Here is an 18689-nt window from a genome sequence, read left to right on the forward strand (position 1 = left end):
CAATCGCGCTCTGCGATCAATCATGCAAATCCGCTGGCAAGACCATATCTCCAACCTGACAGTCCTGGACCGAGCCAATTCCACAAGCATTGAAGCCAAGGTTTGAAAGCTCAGCTCAGATGGACCGGCCATGTGATCTGCATGGATGAGTCCAGAATGCCACGTCAGTTGTTCTACGGAGAACTGGAGCAGGGCAACCATGCCCAAGGTCACCCAAGGAAGAGGTACAAGGACAATCTCAAGTCAAACCTTAAGTGGGCCAAACTCCAGCCCTGCGATCTCGAACACACTGCTGCTGATCGGTCCAAGTGGCACAATCTATGCTCCAAGGCAGCAAACAACTTCTAAGCCAACTGGTGCATGCAGCACCTCAAGGTGAGTCGAGAAAGACACAGGAAGGTGTCTGCTCCTGCCCCAACAGGCAGTGCTCCTTGCCCCATCTGCGACCATATCTGCACTTCGGACTTCGGCCTCAGAAGTCTTATGCGTGCCCACAGACGTTGACTGCGCAACACATCTGTCTTCCTCAGACTTCGAGAGACTACTACTATTGTTGGAAAGATGTCATTAAGCTGGAAAGTATGCAAAGAAGATTGCACTCTTAAGGGCCTGAGTTACAAAGAGCAGCTGGGTATTTGTTTGAGCATATGAGACTGAGGGTGACCTGATAGAGGTACTTCAAATCACGAAGGACAAGAATAAAGACTGTGCCAGCAAACACTACCAAAGGTGACATCCTCAACATGAAACAATTCTGTTAACTTCTTGTACATCTTGGATAGCAGTAGAAGGATCAGCCCGAGTCAGCATGGATTTATGAAGGGAAAATCATGCTTGACTGATCTTCTGGAGTTTTTTTGAGGATGTAACTATGAAAATGGACAAGGGAGAGCCAGTGGATGTCGTGTACCTGGACTTCCAGAAAGCTTTTGATAAAGTCCCACATAGGAGATTAGTGGGCAAAATTAGGGCACATGGTATTGGGGGCAGAGTACTGACATGGATTGAAAATTGGCTGGCTGACAGGAAACAAAGAGTTGTGATTAACGGGTCCCTTTCAGAATGACAGGCTGTGACCAGTGGGGTACCGCAAGGTTCAGAGCTGGGACCGCAGCTGTTTACAATATACATTAATGATTTAGATGAAGGGATTAAAAGTAACATTAGCAAATTTGCTGATGACACAAAGCTGGGTGGCAGTGTGAAATGTCAGGAGGATATTATGAGAATGCAGGGTGACTTGGACAGGTTGGGTGAGTGGGCAAGTGTATGGCAGATGCAGTTTAATGTGGATAAAGGTGAGGTTATCCACTTTGGTGGCAAGAACAGGAAGGCAGATTACTATCTAAATGGAGTCAAGTTAGGAAAAGGGGAAGTACAACGAGATCTAGGTGTTCTTGTACATCAGTCAATGAAAGCAACTATGCAGGTACAGCAGGCAGTGAAGAAAGCTAATGGCATGCTGGCTTTTATAACAAGAGGAATTGAGTATAGGAGTAAAGAGGTCCTTCTGCAGCTGTACAGGGCCCTGGTGAGACCAGACCTGGAGTATTGTGTACAGTTTTGGTCTCCAAATTTGAGGAAGGACATTCTTGCTATTGAGGGAGTGCAGCGTAGGTTCACAAGGTTAATTCCCAGAATGGCGGGACTGTCATATGTTGAAAGATTGGAGCGACTGGGCTTGTATACACTGGAATTTAGAAGGATGAGAGGGAATCTGATTGAAACATATAAGATTATTAAGGGATTGGACACACTGGAGGCAGGAAGCATGTTCCCGCTGATGGGTGAGTCCAGAACTAGAGGCCACAGTTTAAGAATAAGGGGTAGGCCATTTAGAACAGAGATGCGGAAAAACTTTTTCACCCAGAGAGTGGTGGATATGTGGAATGCTCTGCCCCAGAAGGCAGTGGAGGCCAAGTCTCTGGATGCATTCAAGAGAGAGTTAGATAGAGCTCTTAAAGATAGCGGGGTCAAGGGATATGGGGAGAGGGCAGGAACAGGGTACTGATTGTGTATGATCAGCCATGATCACAGTGAATGGCGGTGCTGGCTAGAAGGGCCGAATGGCCTACTCCTGCACCTACTGTCTATTATCTTTTTTTTTAATCTCAGATATGGTCCTACTACTGTTATAGCCTATAATCTACATTCTGGCAGCGTGATTTCGGGCTAATTGGGCAATCCAGTCCTTTGCTGTTTCCAAGAGGGTTCCATGAGGCTGCAACTAAAATGTGCATGGAGGCCAGAAAGCCAGGATACAGGGCACAAGCCCATAAATGACTCCATCTCTTGCCAATCTCACTGGTTAAAGTGCCAAGGAAGACTGAAATCATTGAGGCTGGTGCAGAGAGTGAGCGAGTGTTCAGCATTGTCTACCAGCCTCTTGCTCGCTGCTCCTGAAGGAAGGTGCTTGCATTTGAGTGATATCTTTCTCTCTTGCTCGCTGAATGCTGTCAGCGGATAGTGCCGTAGTAAGGTTTGAGCAATGCGAATTGTAGATTTGGACTCCCAGGTTTACAATGTATTCCAGTTCTGGTCACTTTTTTGTTACTACTTTTGGGGAATTTTTTGAATCAGGGCAGCCTGCAGATAATGAAGACTGAGCTGAAGTATGCTTTTTGATTTTGCATTTTTATATCCTCTGTTTTGGCTCTTTTTTGTGACGTTTGCACAATTTTTCTTTTACGTGGGGGAGAGGGGGTTTAACATTTGATGTTTTTCTTTGGGCCAGGTGATTCCATACTTCTTCGGTTCCTTGATTGTCTATGGAAGATGTACACTGCATACTTACTTTGAATAATACATGTTTTATCCCGGGAAAAAAAAATCATAAAAATCTAAAGGGGCATAGGTTTAATGTGAGAGGGGAAGACTTAAAAGGGACCTGAGAGGTAATTTCTTCACCCAGCAGGTGGTTCATATATATGAAGTGCCAAAGGAAGTGGATGTGGCATGTACACTAACAACACTCGAAAGACACTTGGACAGGTACATGGATAGGAAAGATTTGAAGTGCTATCAGCCAAGTGTAATCAAATGGAACAAGCTTAAACAGACATCTTGGTTGGAATGGATGAATTAAGCTAAAAGGCCTGTTTCTGTGCTGAACTCTAGGACCAGGATCATGCAAGCAGTAATAATTACATTGTAGTGGGCTGGAATAATCACAACCATCCTGAGCAGGTCAAGCATAACATACAGGTCAAGTGAAGTATGATCCAGCTCAACAATAAAGCACTGAATATTTATTGCTGCCAGGCAAAAATGAACGTGGATTTAGGATCATAGTCAGGCTGTGCTAATAGTATAACACACAGTTCTGTTTATGAAAGTACAGGGGAAAGCACACTATATCTTTACAAGAGTCAAATTGATCTTGGGAAATCATTGTTCTTGATTTTAAAAAAAAGTCTGGTGAGATTTACTCTTTAGAAAAGGAAACTGGGAAATTCCTGGAGGGTTAGTCAAATTTTGTACATGTGAAGCAAACAATTCCACTTCTGGGAAAACCCAAGGTAGGAACCATAAATGAAAGACTATTAACTTGTAAACCCCAATGGTGAAATAAAGGGAAAAAAAGATATTCAAAGAATGGTTAGCATATAGAACTATTCACTGCGGGAATTGATTGAAACTTTTGAATGGAAACTTGAAGAGCACAACTGAAAGGGGATTGAAAAGATATGCCGGAATTGAAAGGATATTGAAAAGATATGCTGAGATGAGATAAGTGATAATGGAATATAAACAGTGCCACAAACCAGTTGAGTCATACATCTGCTTCAACACTACAAATTCTAAATAGCACCTGCTTACCTCTGAAATCATTGCCATTTAAAAACTAACCTTTAATTGTGTAATGTTACTCAGACAGGAGAATTTATCTATTTATACGTTTTGGCTAATGGTGAATTATAGGGGAAATACAAGCTTTTTCAAAAACTCCTTTGAGTAGTACCTAATTAACCATGAAATTTCAATACATCAGATACTGGGAACCACGATATTTGTTGGTAGGAAAACAATTTATACATTACCATTTTTTGCAGACAGATTCACATACCAAAAGCATGAATAAGCCAGGATTTTTATATCAAATCAATTAAATCACATTTTCTCATAACTAATTGGATATCTTGACTAATCACTAAATACAAACATCAAGCATTCAACAAAATGGGCACATGTGGACAGCGAGTAAAGCGCCATTGATTAAAAATATATTACAGAAAACTGTGGAATACAACCATAAAATAACTGCAGTGAAATCCCATCATTTTTATCAGTTTTTACATAAAAATATTTAAGTGGAAAAAAGTTCAGGGATCAATACAAAACTCACCTGTTTTGTTCCTCTAATTTTGCAAGAAGCTCCAAGTCATCAGGACTAAGTGTAGCTGGTGATCCTGGTGAAAGTGCAGGTGTAGAGAGCGTTGTTGATGAAGATGTAGTGTGCAGCGATGAAGTGGACGGGCTTGCCACCTGACTAGCCATTTGACTGACAGTGTGAGACACTGTGTTCTTCACCCATGAGAGAGTAGAACTTAACTTCTCTGCAACCTTGTCTGTCGCCACCTGAAGTGAAAAGTTTATAATTACATTTAGTCACCTACCAATATAACAATCAACTATTGTAAGCATCCTTTTTATAATGTAAAATATTCAGTCACACTGGGAAGAAAAGTACTGGTTTTAAATTATGCTTGAGGAGGGTTAAATGACTCACTGGACTTGGATACAACTGAAAAGACCAGAACATAATGCATGTCACTTAGTGCCATGTAATGATGGCCTGAATGATAAGAGACACTCAGTTACCCATGAAGTGAAAAGATTTGGATAGATCAAACAAAGTCAGCATTTTCTGAGTTCCAAATTAGAACTGAGAATTATTTAATAAGTTATAGAAATCAAAAATTGTCTGCCACTGCAATTAATTTTAAAAAGTGGCTTGATTTACATGGAATGTTCAATACCATCATGATAATACCAAAGCGTTTGAAGGTCAGTTAGCTACAAAGGTTTGCTGCAGTTTTTTTAAAGTCTTCTTCTCATGTGTTCTAATTTATTACACCACTGTACAAACAACATAAATCTACCTGGAGACAAGAAATGTTGGAATCTCAAACAACTTGTTGAGTTTCTGGAGAAACACAACAGGTGAGGCAGCATCAATGGAAAGAAATAAAGAGTCAACATTTCAGCTCCTAGCCCTTCATCTGGACTGGAAAGAGGGGAGGTAGCCACACGACAAAGGTTCACACAAGAGGTAATAGGTGAAATCAGGTGACAATATAAGCTGATGGGAGGAGGGGAAAGAGTGGGAATAATGTCAGTAGCTGGGAGGTGACAAAGGGCTGAAGATGATGGAATCTGAAAGGACAGAATGGTGGAGCATGAAATAAAAGGGAAGGTGGTGGTGGGGAGAACTAGTGAGAGGAGTGTGACAGTAATGGCTGGTGTAGTGGGAGCGAATAAGGAATAGGAGCTGAGAGGTGCGCAGGTGGCAAGGCGAAAAAAGAAAATTGGGGAGAAAATAAAGACAGGAGAGGAGCAGTGACCCAAAGTTTGAGAATTTGATGTTGCCAATTTGGAGACTGGCCAGGTGGAATACGAGGTGTTGCTCCCTCCACGTGGCAGAAAGTTTCACTTCCTGGAGGCTTCTGCCATGGAGCTCGATGCCTTCCATGCAAACTTTTGAAATAGAGAATAACACTACGCCTGTGTGAATTCCCATAGTATCTGGCGATCTTCAGCCCCTTCAACCTCTTACTGCTATAGTTAGAAGTTTCCATCTGTTTCAAGAGGGCATCAGTCATCCTGCTGACCAAGAAAAGCAGATGAGCTGCCTCAACGATCACTGCACAGTAACAATCACACCTACTGTGAAGAAGTCTTTTGAGAGGTAAGGCACAATTAGAATTAATTCCTGCCTGATCAAGGAGCTGGACCGACTTCAATCTGCCCATCACAAGAGTCTACAGCTGACACAATCTCACTGGCTCGCCACTTATCTTGAGAGTACTTGGACAATAAGAAAGCATACATGAGGCTGCAGTTTATTGATTAAATACCACCATCTCTTCACTACTAAACAAGCTTTAAAACTTGTGCTTTTGTATCTCAAATGGGCAGCTGGATCCTCTACTTCCTTACCAGTCAGTACAGACGGATGATAACATCTCCTTCTGGCTGACAATCAACACCCACCTCAAGGATGTCTGCTTAGTCCACTGGTCCATTGCACAGGACTGCATGGCTAGCCACAGCTTAAACACTATCTATAAATTTGATGATGACGCAACTGTTCTTGGCAGAATCTCAGATGGCGACTTGGAGGAGACTAAGATCAAGACAGATCTGCTGGCTGATTGGTGTCACAGCAACAACTTCGCACTTATTGTCAAGATTAAGGAGTTGATTATGGACTTCAGAAAGGAAAAGCTGGAAGAATGCACAGAAGTATCCTCATGGTGAGCAGCCTCCAGTTCCTGGGTATCAGCATCTCAGAGGATCTATCCTGGGCCTGACATATTAATGTAATCACAACGCCGGCAGCTGTACTTCATTCGGACTTGGTGGAGATTCAGTACATCACCAAAGACTCTAGGACATTTCCAAGCATCTATCATAGAGAGTACTCTGACTGGTTGCATGACTGTCTGATATGGAGATGCCAATGCACAGATCATAAGAGGCTTCAAAGAATTGTAAACTCAGACAGCTCCATCAAAGTACAAGCTCAAGCAAAGTACAAGCCTCGCCACCTTCAAGCAATCCTCAAGGCTGTGGCATCTTTCATAAAGGACGTTTATCATCAATGACACACCCTTTTCTTATTACTACCATCACAGAGGTTGTAGCAGCAGAAACTAATCCAAAATCAAAACAAAACAAATGCCACCAGCCTGTGACTGCCATGAGGCTGTTATGTACCATGATGTACCCTCAACTCCAATGAAATGATTGTTCCATAATGCTAAATTCCTTATTTGATCCTTTATTAGCAATTAGCAAACACACAATCTTGAAGCGATATTAAGTAGTCAGCAAAGATATGACCACCACCAGTGCCAAGCTACAAATTGCCACAAAATAAGAATACTTAAATTATTCCTTTTACTTTTACCATGCCCTCACTAATGTGACTAGTTACCATAAATAAACATAATAAACGTGCAACCCAGAATACAAAGCAAATAAAGGACAGACGTATACAGGACCTGAAGCCACACACTCAACATTTTAGGAACAGTTTCTTCCCTTGTGCTACAAACTTCAAAACTTATGTCAGTGATAATAAACCGGATTCTGATTCTTAACTTTCTCCTAATACACCCATATCCACTCATAAGCAACCACAGAACTCAAACTTCAAAAGCAAGTTTGTGTATTGGCATTTATACAACCAAGATCAGAATGCTACCCATTGGGAGATCAGAGATCATGAATGCGAACAATGAGGAGCTAGACGTATGTGGCAGTTGCCATCACACCCACCATGAGGTAGCCAGGATATCACCAAGATTTATTGGATCTCCTTTCTTATGTCATTACATTTTACTTCTACTTATCACACCCAACATCAGTCTGTTCAGAGTTCTGTAAAGTTTCCTGCAGAGTTACATTTCTTTTTGATAAATAAACATTACGTAGCAGCAGAATACAGGCAGGGCAGAGTTCCTCATTAACAATTCAAGAGTCAGGTATTATGTCAGCAAGAGGGCAAACTGGAATTGCAACTGCTGAAGAATGTCTACATGAGCCACAATCAGAATACACTGGCATTAAAGGCCTGCTCAAGAGAATGATGGAATAATCCACAGTATCATTCCACACACTTTGAGGCCCTCCATTGGTTAAAGTCGACAATGGATGTACAACCCAGCTGTCTACATGATGTGCAAAGTTGAAAGTACATTATCGAAGTATGTAGACCTTATACAACCTTGAGATTTGTCTCCTTACAGGCATCCACAAAACAAGGCAACCCAAAAGAACCAATCAAAAGACCAAACACACAATGTGCAGAGAGAAAAAATTCATGCAAACAACAAAAGTAAGCAACTAACATTCAGAGCTGAAGCTCATGGAAGTGAGTGCACAGAACCCTGCTAGCTGCAGGCCACAGCCTCAGTTCAGTGCAGAGATGATTAAACCTCATGGAATAGCAAGCTGAACTGGCCCAAACCTCACCTCTAGCCCTGACACCTTGGCCTTTCCAATCAGGCTTGACTCTTAAATTGTCCAAACCTCGGGCTGTTCCTCGTTCTTGGACCCCGCTGCTGCTTTAATACACTCATGCCCCACTGCCCCAAATTGGCCCATACCCGATATTTCCAATTCAACTCAGTACTTAAGTTGATCAAACCCCAGGTCTTAGCTTGCTTTCAGGCCCAGGCTCTGCCTTGTCTCCATCTGCCACACCAAATTGCCAAGTCCGCTCCAGCAACGGCCAAACATTAGCTCATTCCCCACTCTCTGACCCAGACCTCACCACTTCAATTCAGCCAGTACACATTTCGCCATAACCATCCTGCACCTTTGAGACTTCAGCTCACACCACAAAAATGCCAGCTCATACAAGCAGTTCAAAAGCTCAACTCTGACAGGGAAATTACAGGCTATTGTTTGCAGTGATCATTTACCAGAAAAATTAGATTAATAAAGTATTTAGTTGTTTTCTTTTTTTATATTTCCCACCAGCAAGTAGTAGCTGAGCTTCACTGGCACTGCCTTAAACAAGAAATCAGGGCAGTACGATATGAAGAACAAACTGTTGCCCATGTAGCAGGCTCAGCCTCTCCACACAGCTGATGAATCTAAAGGAACGGCTGAGACCGACAGAGTTTAGCAACAGGAGTTGCCAATCAGCATTGAACTCAACGGAGAACACACACTATGAAACAGTGAATGTCATACACACACAGCTACCAAAATCATCCTGAAGTATTTACTATAAAAGCAGACAGACATAGCACGGCACAACTAACAAACAAGTGATGGCATGTTTGTTCACATAGCTAGTCTAAACACTTCCAAAGGTCCAGCCAAATCTGCATAGTTAAACTTGTAATCTGTTTTTTTCGCGTGTAGTTTAAGTCACCTCATGAAAATGTGCAAACTGTAAGATTAAAAATGTCAGACTCTTGAAACTTTACAAAAGCAGCAAAGGCTGGAAACACTCAATATGTCAGGTCACACCTGTAGACAGGAAAATTGGTTTAACCTTAGTAATCAAGGCCTTTGATTACTTCCATTTAACTCTGCTTCTCCTTCAATTGACGCTACCTCACCTTCCAACATTTTATGCTTTTAATTGTGAGCAGATGGAGGCATGTTGTCATCTGATGCAAGAATCAATTCCTATCCCTTCAAGGAATAATGTGTGACTCCCTCATCAGTCTCCAAGGAACTTACAAACCAAAGTGGAAGCAAGTCATCAGTGGTCTCATACGACTGCCCATGATTATGTTGAATCATAAACCAATTGTTCCAAGTTAGCTGCCAGTCAGTCTTGCAAGAAATTTGACAAGAGCTGTACATCTGTTTAAAAAAGACTCAAAACCTTAAGCCCATCTTCAAACAATTTTTTATGAAATAAGCAACACACACACACACAAAATGCTAGAGAAACTCAGCAAGTCAGGCAGCATCTCTGCAGAGAAATAAATGGTCCAACTTTTTAGGCCAAGACCCTTCAAGAAGATGAGAAAGGGGAAAGAAGCCAGAATAAGGAGGGAGAAGCTGAGAAAGGTTTACAAGCTGGCAGGTGATAGGTGAAGCCAAGTTAGAGGTTGGGGAGGGTGGGAGAAAGTGTGTGTGGGGGAGTGGGGGGGGGGAATGAAGAAAGAAGCTGAGAAGTGAGAAATCTGAGGTAAAGGGCTGAAAAAGGAATCTGATGGGAGATAAGGGGTAAATGATATTGATGTAGCACAGTGGTATAAGGAGATGCAGAGGTAAAAAAGTTCAAGAAGTTCAAACATAGAAACACAAAGATTAAAGCAGAGTCTACGCCAGTTTAAAGAAAGAACTATCCAGCTATTCTCAGTCACTCTCCCTCCCACTCTTCCCACCAGCCCTGTATTTCATCTCCTTTTACTACTGACCCAGTTCAGTTATAAACATCAGGATGTCTCCCACAATTCCCTCAAAATTTAAACATTCACAGAATAAAATAGACTTTCTCCAGTTGCTTTTTGTACTTTTGGCAATCAATTTCATTCTCTGCCTTCTAGTCTTCGACACATCAATGTCAAGTGCTTTTCTGTAAATCCACTTCTTAAACACTTCATGATTTCCTGTGTTTTAAGAATAATCCCAAATTATCCATTCTAAAACTTAACTAAAGTCCCCATTCCTGTAATTTCTCAAACATCCTTACCAAGACCTTGTCCTCAAGTGTGATATCCCAGAATGGAACACAATATTCTGTTCTGCAGCCAAACTAATGTTCACTGTGACTTTATTTTAATAGATTGCATCTCAGTTTATATATTTCAGGATCCTGCCCACACTGCTATTTGTGCATCAGCAATTTCACGCTCCCCTTCCACTGACGTGCATGCATTCCTCCCCCTGTCACACCCCTGCCTAGTTCCCTTGACAAGCACACTGATATGTTTTTGAAATGTTTTTCCTTTTCTGTACACAGTGCACCAGACTTGCAAGTTCTGTAATGACGATAGCTTTATAACTTAGTCTGTACATTCTTGTCCAAATCACTTAATAACTGTTTCTATTACCAACTCTGTGAATCATCACTGTACACACCAGACTGAATAACAGTTATTTACAAATACACTCTAATTTCTATTCATTAGCTAATTACCTGTCTCCTCCTATTCCACAGGCTTCAACATCGATATTAAAGCTTGTTACACAGCACAGTATCAAATGCTTTATGAAGCCCATGTATACTAAATCAATATCCCTTTATCAACCCATCTGTGGATTCATTAAAATTATATCAGGCCTGTTAGCATGATTTACCATAACACATCCACAATGTCTTTCAATAATCAATTCACACTTGTTCAATTAACTACTAATTCTCACCCTGATAATCTTTTCTAAAAATTTCCCCACCACAAAGGTCAGATGGATGTGTATTTGAGAGGTTTCTCTTTGCATCCTCTTTTAAACAAGGATGTAACATTTGTGGATCTCCAGTCCTCAATGACCATCCCCATATTTACAGATTAATCAGATACATACAGCACAGAAATAGAACCCCCGATCGAGTATCCACTTACAACTACCCTAGTCAAACTCCATTTTCGTGTCATTCACGTAAACCAGCCCAGCCTCCTCCCAATTCTATTATTCACCTATACTCTAGGAACAATATAGAGACAAATTAATTACCAACCTGCGTACCTTTGGGATGAGGGATGAAACCAGGATTTTGGCAGGAATCAGTGCTGCTACTGGGAAAGTGTGCAAAGTCAGAGAAAACACCAGAAAGATGTCAGGAGTGAACCCAGCTCCACAAAATGCTATGGTTAATAGCTTGGCAATTTCTACCCTCACTTCCCTCAGAAAAAAGGGATGTATCTTGACCTGTACACACTGGAGGAACTCAGCAGCATTTATGGAGAGGAATAAACAGTCCACGTTTCAGGCTGAGGCTCCCCATGGATGATGCCCAGCCTGTTCAGTTCCTCCAGCGCTTTGTGTGTTATGCAGAATTTCCAGCAACTGCAGAATCTCTTCTTTCTGTATCTAATCTGGATTCAATAATTTATCCATGGGAAGTGCAGATTCAGTATCTGCAAATAAAGGGTTCTGATCGAATATGTGGAAATTTTTTCCACTGGTAGGAAGTTAGGAATTTGAGGAAACAGATTTTCAGTCATTGTAAGATGATGTATCACACCAATGTCTTGCCTCTCAGTTGCAGGTGGATGCTTCCCTGGTGTCATGGATTGTTGATTATCTGACTGGCTGACCACAGTACGTGTGCTTGCAACACTGTGTGTCAGACAGAGTGGTCAGCAGCACTGAGGCTCCACAGGGGACTGTCCTGTCTCCTTTTCTCTTCACCATCTACACCTCGGACTTCAACTACAACACAGAGTCTTGCCATCTTCAGAAGTTTTCTGATGACTCTGCCATAATTGGATGCATCAGCAAGGGAGGTGAGGCTTAGTACAGGGCTACAGTGGGAAACATTGTCACATGGTGCGAGCAGAATCATCTGCAGCTTAATGTGAAAAAGACTAAGGAGCTGGTGGTGGACCTGAGGAGGGCTAAGGCACCGGTGACCCCTGTTTCCATCCAAAGGGTCAGTGTGGACATGGTGGAGGATTACAGATACCTGGGGATACGAATGGACAATAAACTAGACTGGTCAAAGAACACTGAGGCTGTCTACAAGAAGGGTCAGAGCCGTCTCTATTTCCTGAGGAGACTGAGGTCTTTTAACATCTGCCGGACGATGCTGAGGATGTTCTACGAGTCTGTGGTGGCCAGTGCTATCATGTTTGCTGTTGTGTGCTGGGGCAGCAGGCTGAGGGTAGCAGACACCAACAGAATCAACAAACTCATTCGTAAGGCCAGTGATGTTGTGGGGGTGGAACTGGGCTCTGACGGTGGTGACGGTGGTGTCTGAAAAGAGGATGCTGTCCAAGTTGCATGCCATCTTGGACAACGACTCCCATCCACTCCATAAGGTACTGGTTAGGCACAGGAGTACATTCAGCCAGAGACTCATTCCACCGAGATGCAACACTGAGCGTCATAGGAAGTCATTCCTACCTGTGGCCATCAAACTTTACAACTCTTCCTTCGGAGTGTCAGACACCCTGAGCCAATAGGCTGGTCCTGGACTTATTTTTTCCACTTGGCATGATCAACATTATTATTTAATTATTTATGGTTTTATATTGCTATATTTCTTCACTATTCTTGGTTGGTGTGGCTGTAACAAAACCCAATTTCCCTTGGGATCAATAAAGTATGTCTGTCTGTCTGGCTTATTGACCTGCTGAATATTTACAACCCTATTATTTCAAATTTCTGCATGTATAATTTTTTGAAATTCAGAATTCACATGTTCAGAAATTACAGCTTCAATATTCAAGTTTAATGTCATTTTTTGTACACAAGTGTAAAGGAGAACAAAATAATTGTTACTTCAGTTCTGATGCAGCATAAAAAACAAAGAACACAGAATTAGACCATTTGGCCCAACAGCTCTGCTCTGCCACTTCATCATGGCTTATCCGTTTTCTCTTTCACTCCCAATCTCCTGCCTTTTCTTCGCAACTTTTCATGCCCTGACCAATCAAGAATCTATCAACCTCTGCCTTAGATATATGAATGGCAATGAATTCCACAGATTCGCCACCTTCTGGCTAAAGAAATTCCTCAATCTCTGTTCTATGAGTACTGATGAGTTAGAGGTGGAGGTGTTGACCAGCCTTACTGCTTGGAGAAAGCAACTGTTTTTGAGACTGTTGATCATGATGTGGATGCTACATGGTCTCTTGCCTGGTGGGAATGGAACAGAGTGGCTGGGGTCCTTCATGGAGCTACTGGCCTTTTCCTGGCACCTTTCTGTGTATACATATGTCATTGATGGTGGGTAGGCGGGGGCTGGTTATGTATTGGGCAGTTTTGGCTACCCATTGTAGAGCCTTTCTATCCGCCATAGCGCAGTTTCTGTACCAGACAGTGATGCATCCTCTCCACTATACATCTGTAGAATGGCATCAGCATGGATGTGCAAAGTCCAGCTCTCTTCAGCCTCCTCAGAGAGTAGAGATGTTGGTGAGCTTTCTTGACTGTGCAGGATGGGTCCTGGAACCATGAGAGGTTGTGTGTGATGTGCATTCCCAGAAGTTTGAAACTCCAGGCAAACTGTGATCTGCAATGCACTTTCTGAAAGGCCAGTGTAGCATGTGCAAACATAACTTTTGAAAAGGAACTTGATATATTATCCAAACAGAAGCAATGAAATAATAAGAATAGTCAGTTATTTTATATAGATCTTACATAAATATGATGGGCCTGATGGGCTCCTTTACAGCTGTTAAGGCTTTAATATTAAACCCATTCCATTGAAGCTTTAGATTAAAAGAAACATAACTAGCTTAATAGACATCAGCCCTTACATTCTAAATAGCATTCAAAATAATCTTGTTAACTTTAAACTAGTTCTGATCACATAATGGTTTAAATAATACTTTAAGTAGTAAAGTGAATGGATTATGCTTGATAACATTTTACTATCTTGCAGTGCAAATACTTAAAATCTAAATTCAGACATAGTTGAAACCTGATCACTTATCAAGCCATTATGCCAAACAGATTATGCTAACGTAGAAAATTGGATGAACAATGGTGAAACAGAAACATGCAGACTGGCTGTGTCCTTAATGCAAAGTTCGTCAAACAAAGGCACCCATAACGTCGTCATCATTAGGTCATATCTGGAATTTCCAGTTGGCGAACGATTTCCCTCCATGCCGCTGTCCCGACACTTGTCCACAACATCCTTAGTCTTGTCCAGCTTGGTCCAATCCTTGATGTTATCCAGCCATGTCATTCTTTGTCTTCCTTTCTTTCCCTCCACCTTTCCGTATAGCAAGTCCAACAAGATGTTACCTCTCCGCGTAACGTGTCCACAATAAGCAAATTTTAACTTCATGATCTTCTCCTGCAATGTCCATGGTCTATCAACTTTGGACAAAATCCTTTCATTTGAAAATTTCTCTACCCAGCTGATCTTCAACATGCGTTGATAGCACCACATTTCAAAAGCATTAGCTCGTTTTATGTTATCCTTCTTCAGGGTCCATGTTTCTGATCTGTACTTCAGCACTGACCATAAGTAACACTCGAGGAAGCAGATTCTACTTTGGATGTCTACCTTCCGATTGCATAGTAGATCTTTTAGCTTCATGAACTGGGTCTTAGCCATATCTATTCTCCTTCTGATCTCAACTTCACATCTCTCGTCATCTGGCAGACAACTGCCAAAATATTCAAACTTTCACACCTGTTCAATGTCTTGTCCATTCACTTGTAACAATTCCATCATGAATGAGTATTCAGTGTTTGTTTTGCTTACCGCCATCAATTTTAGGGTTGATTTTAAGTCCATAGTCAAGGCTTTTCTCATTCACTTTATTCAGCATAATTTGCAGGTTGCATTTGCTGTCAGCTAACAACATGGTGTTGCCCACATACCTGATGTTACCTACCTTCCGATTGAAATACCTGTCTCCTGATGGTCGCATTCCCAAAAAATTCATTCTCTGTAGAGGTTAAACAAATCCGGTGAGCCAACACAGCCTTGCCTTACGTCTCGATTAATAGCTCATTTAGTCTTTTTCATTAGCTTTTCAACTTCTCCATAGACCATATCGACTTTGTCCTCATCATAGTTTGTGGTTGGCATATAGGCCTGTATGACGTTAATGTCAAATGGTTTAGCTGAGGTTTTAATCATCACCACTCTTTCATTAATGGATACACTGCCTTTGATAGTTCTTGCTGTTTCCTTGTCTACCAAGATTCCAACTCCGTGCTTATGTTCACTTCCTCCTGAATAGATCAGTTGGTATCCATCATCCCTTTTGAGCCATCCCCTCTCTGTCCATCTCATTTCACATAGTCCGATTATATTTATCTTCAGTCTTTTCATTTCCATAACCATATTTTCTAGTTTACCTCGTATAAGAGGAGATCTAATATTCCACGTAGCTTTCCTGACATGAGGTTTTCGCTCGATGACGACCCTGGTAGCCTCATTGCTACCACTGCTGGACACGACTCCACCACTGTTATTTATGGCTCGGTTAATGTCACTGTTTTGATCCTCTATTGAGACTGACATATTGGGAAATCATGTACTTGGCAGGTTACAGCAGTGGTTTGTCTTTGCCTTCTGCCGGGTGAGTTTAAAGAGATCACCACCTCTCTTCTTGGTAGATCATCTGCTTGCAAAGCAACTATTGTCTTCCAAGGTCGCAGCTTTTCCAACCTCCCCACCAGTCTCTTGCTGGGTCCGCAGTTGGCCATCGCTCGTAACCCCAACCAAGGGACCCTATCAGGTGCTACCAGCTGGATCAGCTGGACCTATGGCGTTTCACTGTGCCATGCTCCTGGCTGGGTGTTGTGGCGGGGACACCTGGGGATGGAGCAGCAGGGCCTGGGCCTCGGCTCGAAGTATATTCAGCAAAATGCAAAGCACTGTCTCAAGGTACAATTGGGTGATGATGGAGGGAGTTGGGGCCCAAGTGGTGCAGGGCCCGACTAGAAATGGCGCAAGCTGGATGGGGGAAAGGGGCATGTGGGTACTGTCAGGAGCTTGAGGGTCCTGAGGAGGTGGTGATGGTTTGGGATAACAGCACCGCTGCCAACTACCGCCCATAATGACATCAAATACGCCATTAATATGCACTCTAAGTGCAAAAACCAGCACTTAGCTGCAATGCTGTAAATCTAAAACAGAAAACTAGGGTAATACGAAAGGATTGCAGCATCTGTACAGAGAAAATTAAATCAATTTGCACAATTTACTTCATAACGCAAAGGAATTTTTACATCTTGCACTGTAATGCTGTAGCAAAACAACCTTCACTTTACATCGTTGGTAATAAAGCTGATTTTGACATATAAATATTGAAAATATACATTAAGGCACCAACTTACCATAACTTGGTGCAAAACCAACAAACTAGTTGTGGGATTTAGGAAGAACATCTGTCCTGATGAAGGTTTTACTCTTTTCCATAGATGCTGCCTGGCCTGCTGAGTTCCTCCAGCATTTTGTGTGTGTGTGTTGCTTTAGGAAGGGGAAATCAGGTGCAGATGCATCATTGAAGGGTCTGTACTGGAAAGGGTGATCAACTTCAAGCTCCTGGGTGCCAACATCTTGGTGGATCTATCCAGGATCAGCGCATAGAAGCAACCATGAAGAAAACATGCCAGCATCTCTACTTTTTAAATTCTGAGAAGATTCAGCAGGTCTTTGAAAACTAAGCTCTATAGGCTGGTGAAAAGCATTTTGACCAGGGTACACCCAAACCTAAAGCCACAGATGAACCAGCAGATAATTGTGGCATGCAAAACCAATGATCCAGAACTATACAAGTAGGTCATGTAAGATATCTAGGTGGCCTTTAAGAGATAGAAAACAATTCCAATTGAAGTTAAAGATGGGATTGGATGCACTTCAGCTCTGGCGGGCCATTACTTCCTACAAGGCAAAACTTAACTCTGATGCTTCAATCCCAGATGAGAGTGCCTTTTATGCAAGCTTTAAAGGTGTAGGAATGCCTGCAGCATGTCTTGGAGGCTGATACCAGAACAGCTATCAAGAGAGTGAACCTTCACAAGGCATCAGGCCCTGACAGTGTACCTGGTAAGGCACAGAAAACTTGTGCCAATCAGCTGGTGGAAGTGTTCAAGGACATCTTCAATATCTCACTGCTGCAGTAGGAGGTTCCCCTCGCTTCAAAAGGTCAACAATCATACAGTGCCGACGAGCAGGGTGAGCTTCCTCCAAGACTATTACCCACCTGGACTCACATCTAATGAAGTGCTTTGAAGGTTAGTTATGGCTAGAATCAACTCCTCCCTAAGCAGGGACCTGGACCTGCTGCAATTTGCCTGTTGCCACAATACCACAATACAGCAGATGCAATCTCACTGGATTTCCACTCAGCCTTGGATCACATAGACAATAGTAATATCAATGTCAGACTGCTGTTTATTGATTACAGGTCAGCGTTCAACACAATCATACCCTCAAGTACTCATCAGTAAGGTCCAACATGGTGCAACTGGATCCTTGACCTCCTCATCAGATGACCACAGTCTGTGTGGATCAGAAATAACACCTCCTCCTCACTGACAATCAATACTGGTGTACCTCAAGGATGTGTACTTAGCCAACTATTCTACTCTCTCAATACCCATGAATGTGTGGCTCGGCACAGCTCAAACTTAATCTATAAATTTGCTGTCAACGCAACTATTGTTGGCAGAATTTCAGATGGTGACAAGGTGGTGTACAGGAGCAAGGTGGATCAACTGGTAGAGTGGTGTTGCAACAATAACCTTGCACCCAGCGTCAGTAAGACTAAGGAATTGATTGTGGACTTCAGGAAGAGGAAGGCCTCACCAGTTCTCGATGGATCAGCAGTGGAAAGAATGAGCTGTTTCAAGTTCTTGGGTGTCAATATCTCTGAAGATCTATCATAGACCCAATATATTAATGCAATTACAAAGAAGGCACAACAGCAGTTATATTTCAGTATGAGTGAGCAGACTGGTATGAGACCAAAGGCAATCAAATTTCCTATAGATGTACCACAGGGAGCACTCTAAATGGATGCATCACCATCTAATATGGAGGGACAGGCTGCAGAAAGTTGTAAACTCAATCAGCTCCAACATGGGCATTAGCCTCCTCAGCAGAGGACACCTTCAAAAGGCGATGCCTAAAAAATCAGCATCAATCATTAAGGACCTCCATTTCCCAGGACATGCCCTCTTTACATTGTTACCATTAAGGAAAAGGTACAGAAGACTGAAGACACACACTCAAAATTTTAGGAGCAGGTTCTTCCCCTCCACCAGATTTCTGAATTGACAATGAATTCATTATCAATACATTGTCAATTCATTGTCAAATACACTACTTCAATTTTTTTCTTTTTTTGCTCTTTTTA

At 42.1% G+C, this 18689-nt stretch overlaps 1 protein-coding gene across 4 annotated transcripts in view; it reads right to left on the reverse strand.

Moving 5' to 3' along the window:
- The window catches only part of LOC132401748 (ecotropic viral integration site 5 protein homolog), a 269778-nt gene that overhangs the window by 214251 nt on the left and 36838 nt on the right, over positions 1-18689 (reverse strand). For all 4 annotated transcript variants that reach the window (XM_059983911.1, XM_059983913.1, XM_059983912.1 and 1 more), the window contains one exon: positions 4346-4578. In XM_059983911.1, the coding sequence (XP_059839894.1) occupies positions 4346-4497 (152 nt within the window). In that variant the 5' untranslated portion in view covers positions 4498-4578. The remainder of the gene's footprint in view (positions 1-4345; positions 4579-18689) is intronic.

Source organism: Hypanus sabinus, chromosome 11 (assembly GCF_030144855.1).
Source record: "Hypanus sabinus isolate sHypSab1 chromosome 11, sHypSab1.hap1, whole genome shotgun sequence".
In the NCBI taxonomy this organism is placed as follows: domain Eukaryota; kingdom Metazoa; phylum Chordata; class Chondrichthyes; order Myliobatiformes; family Dasyatidae; genus Hypanus; species Hypanus sabinus.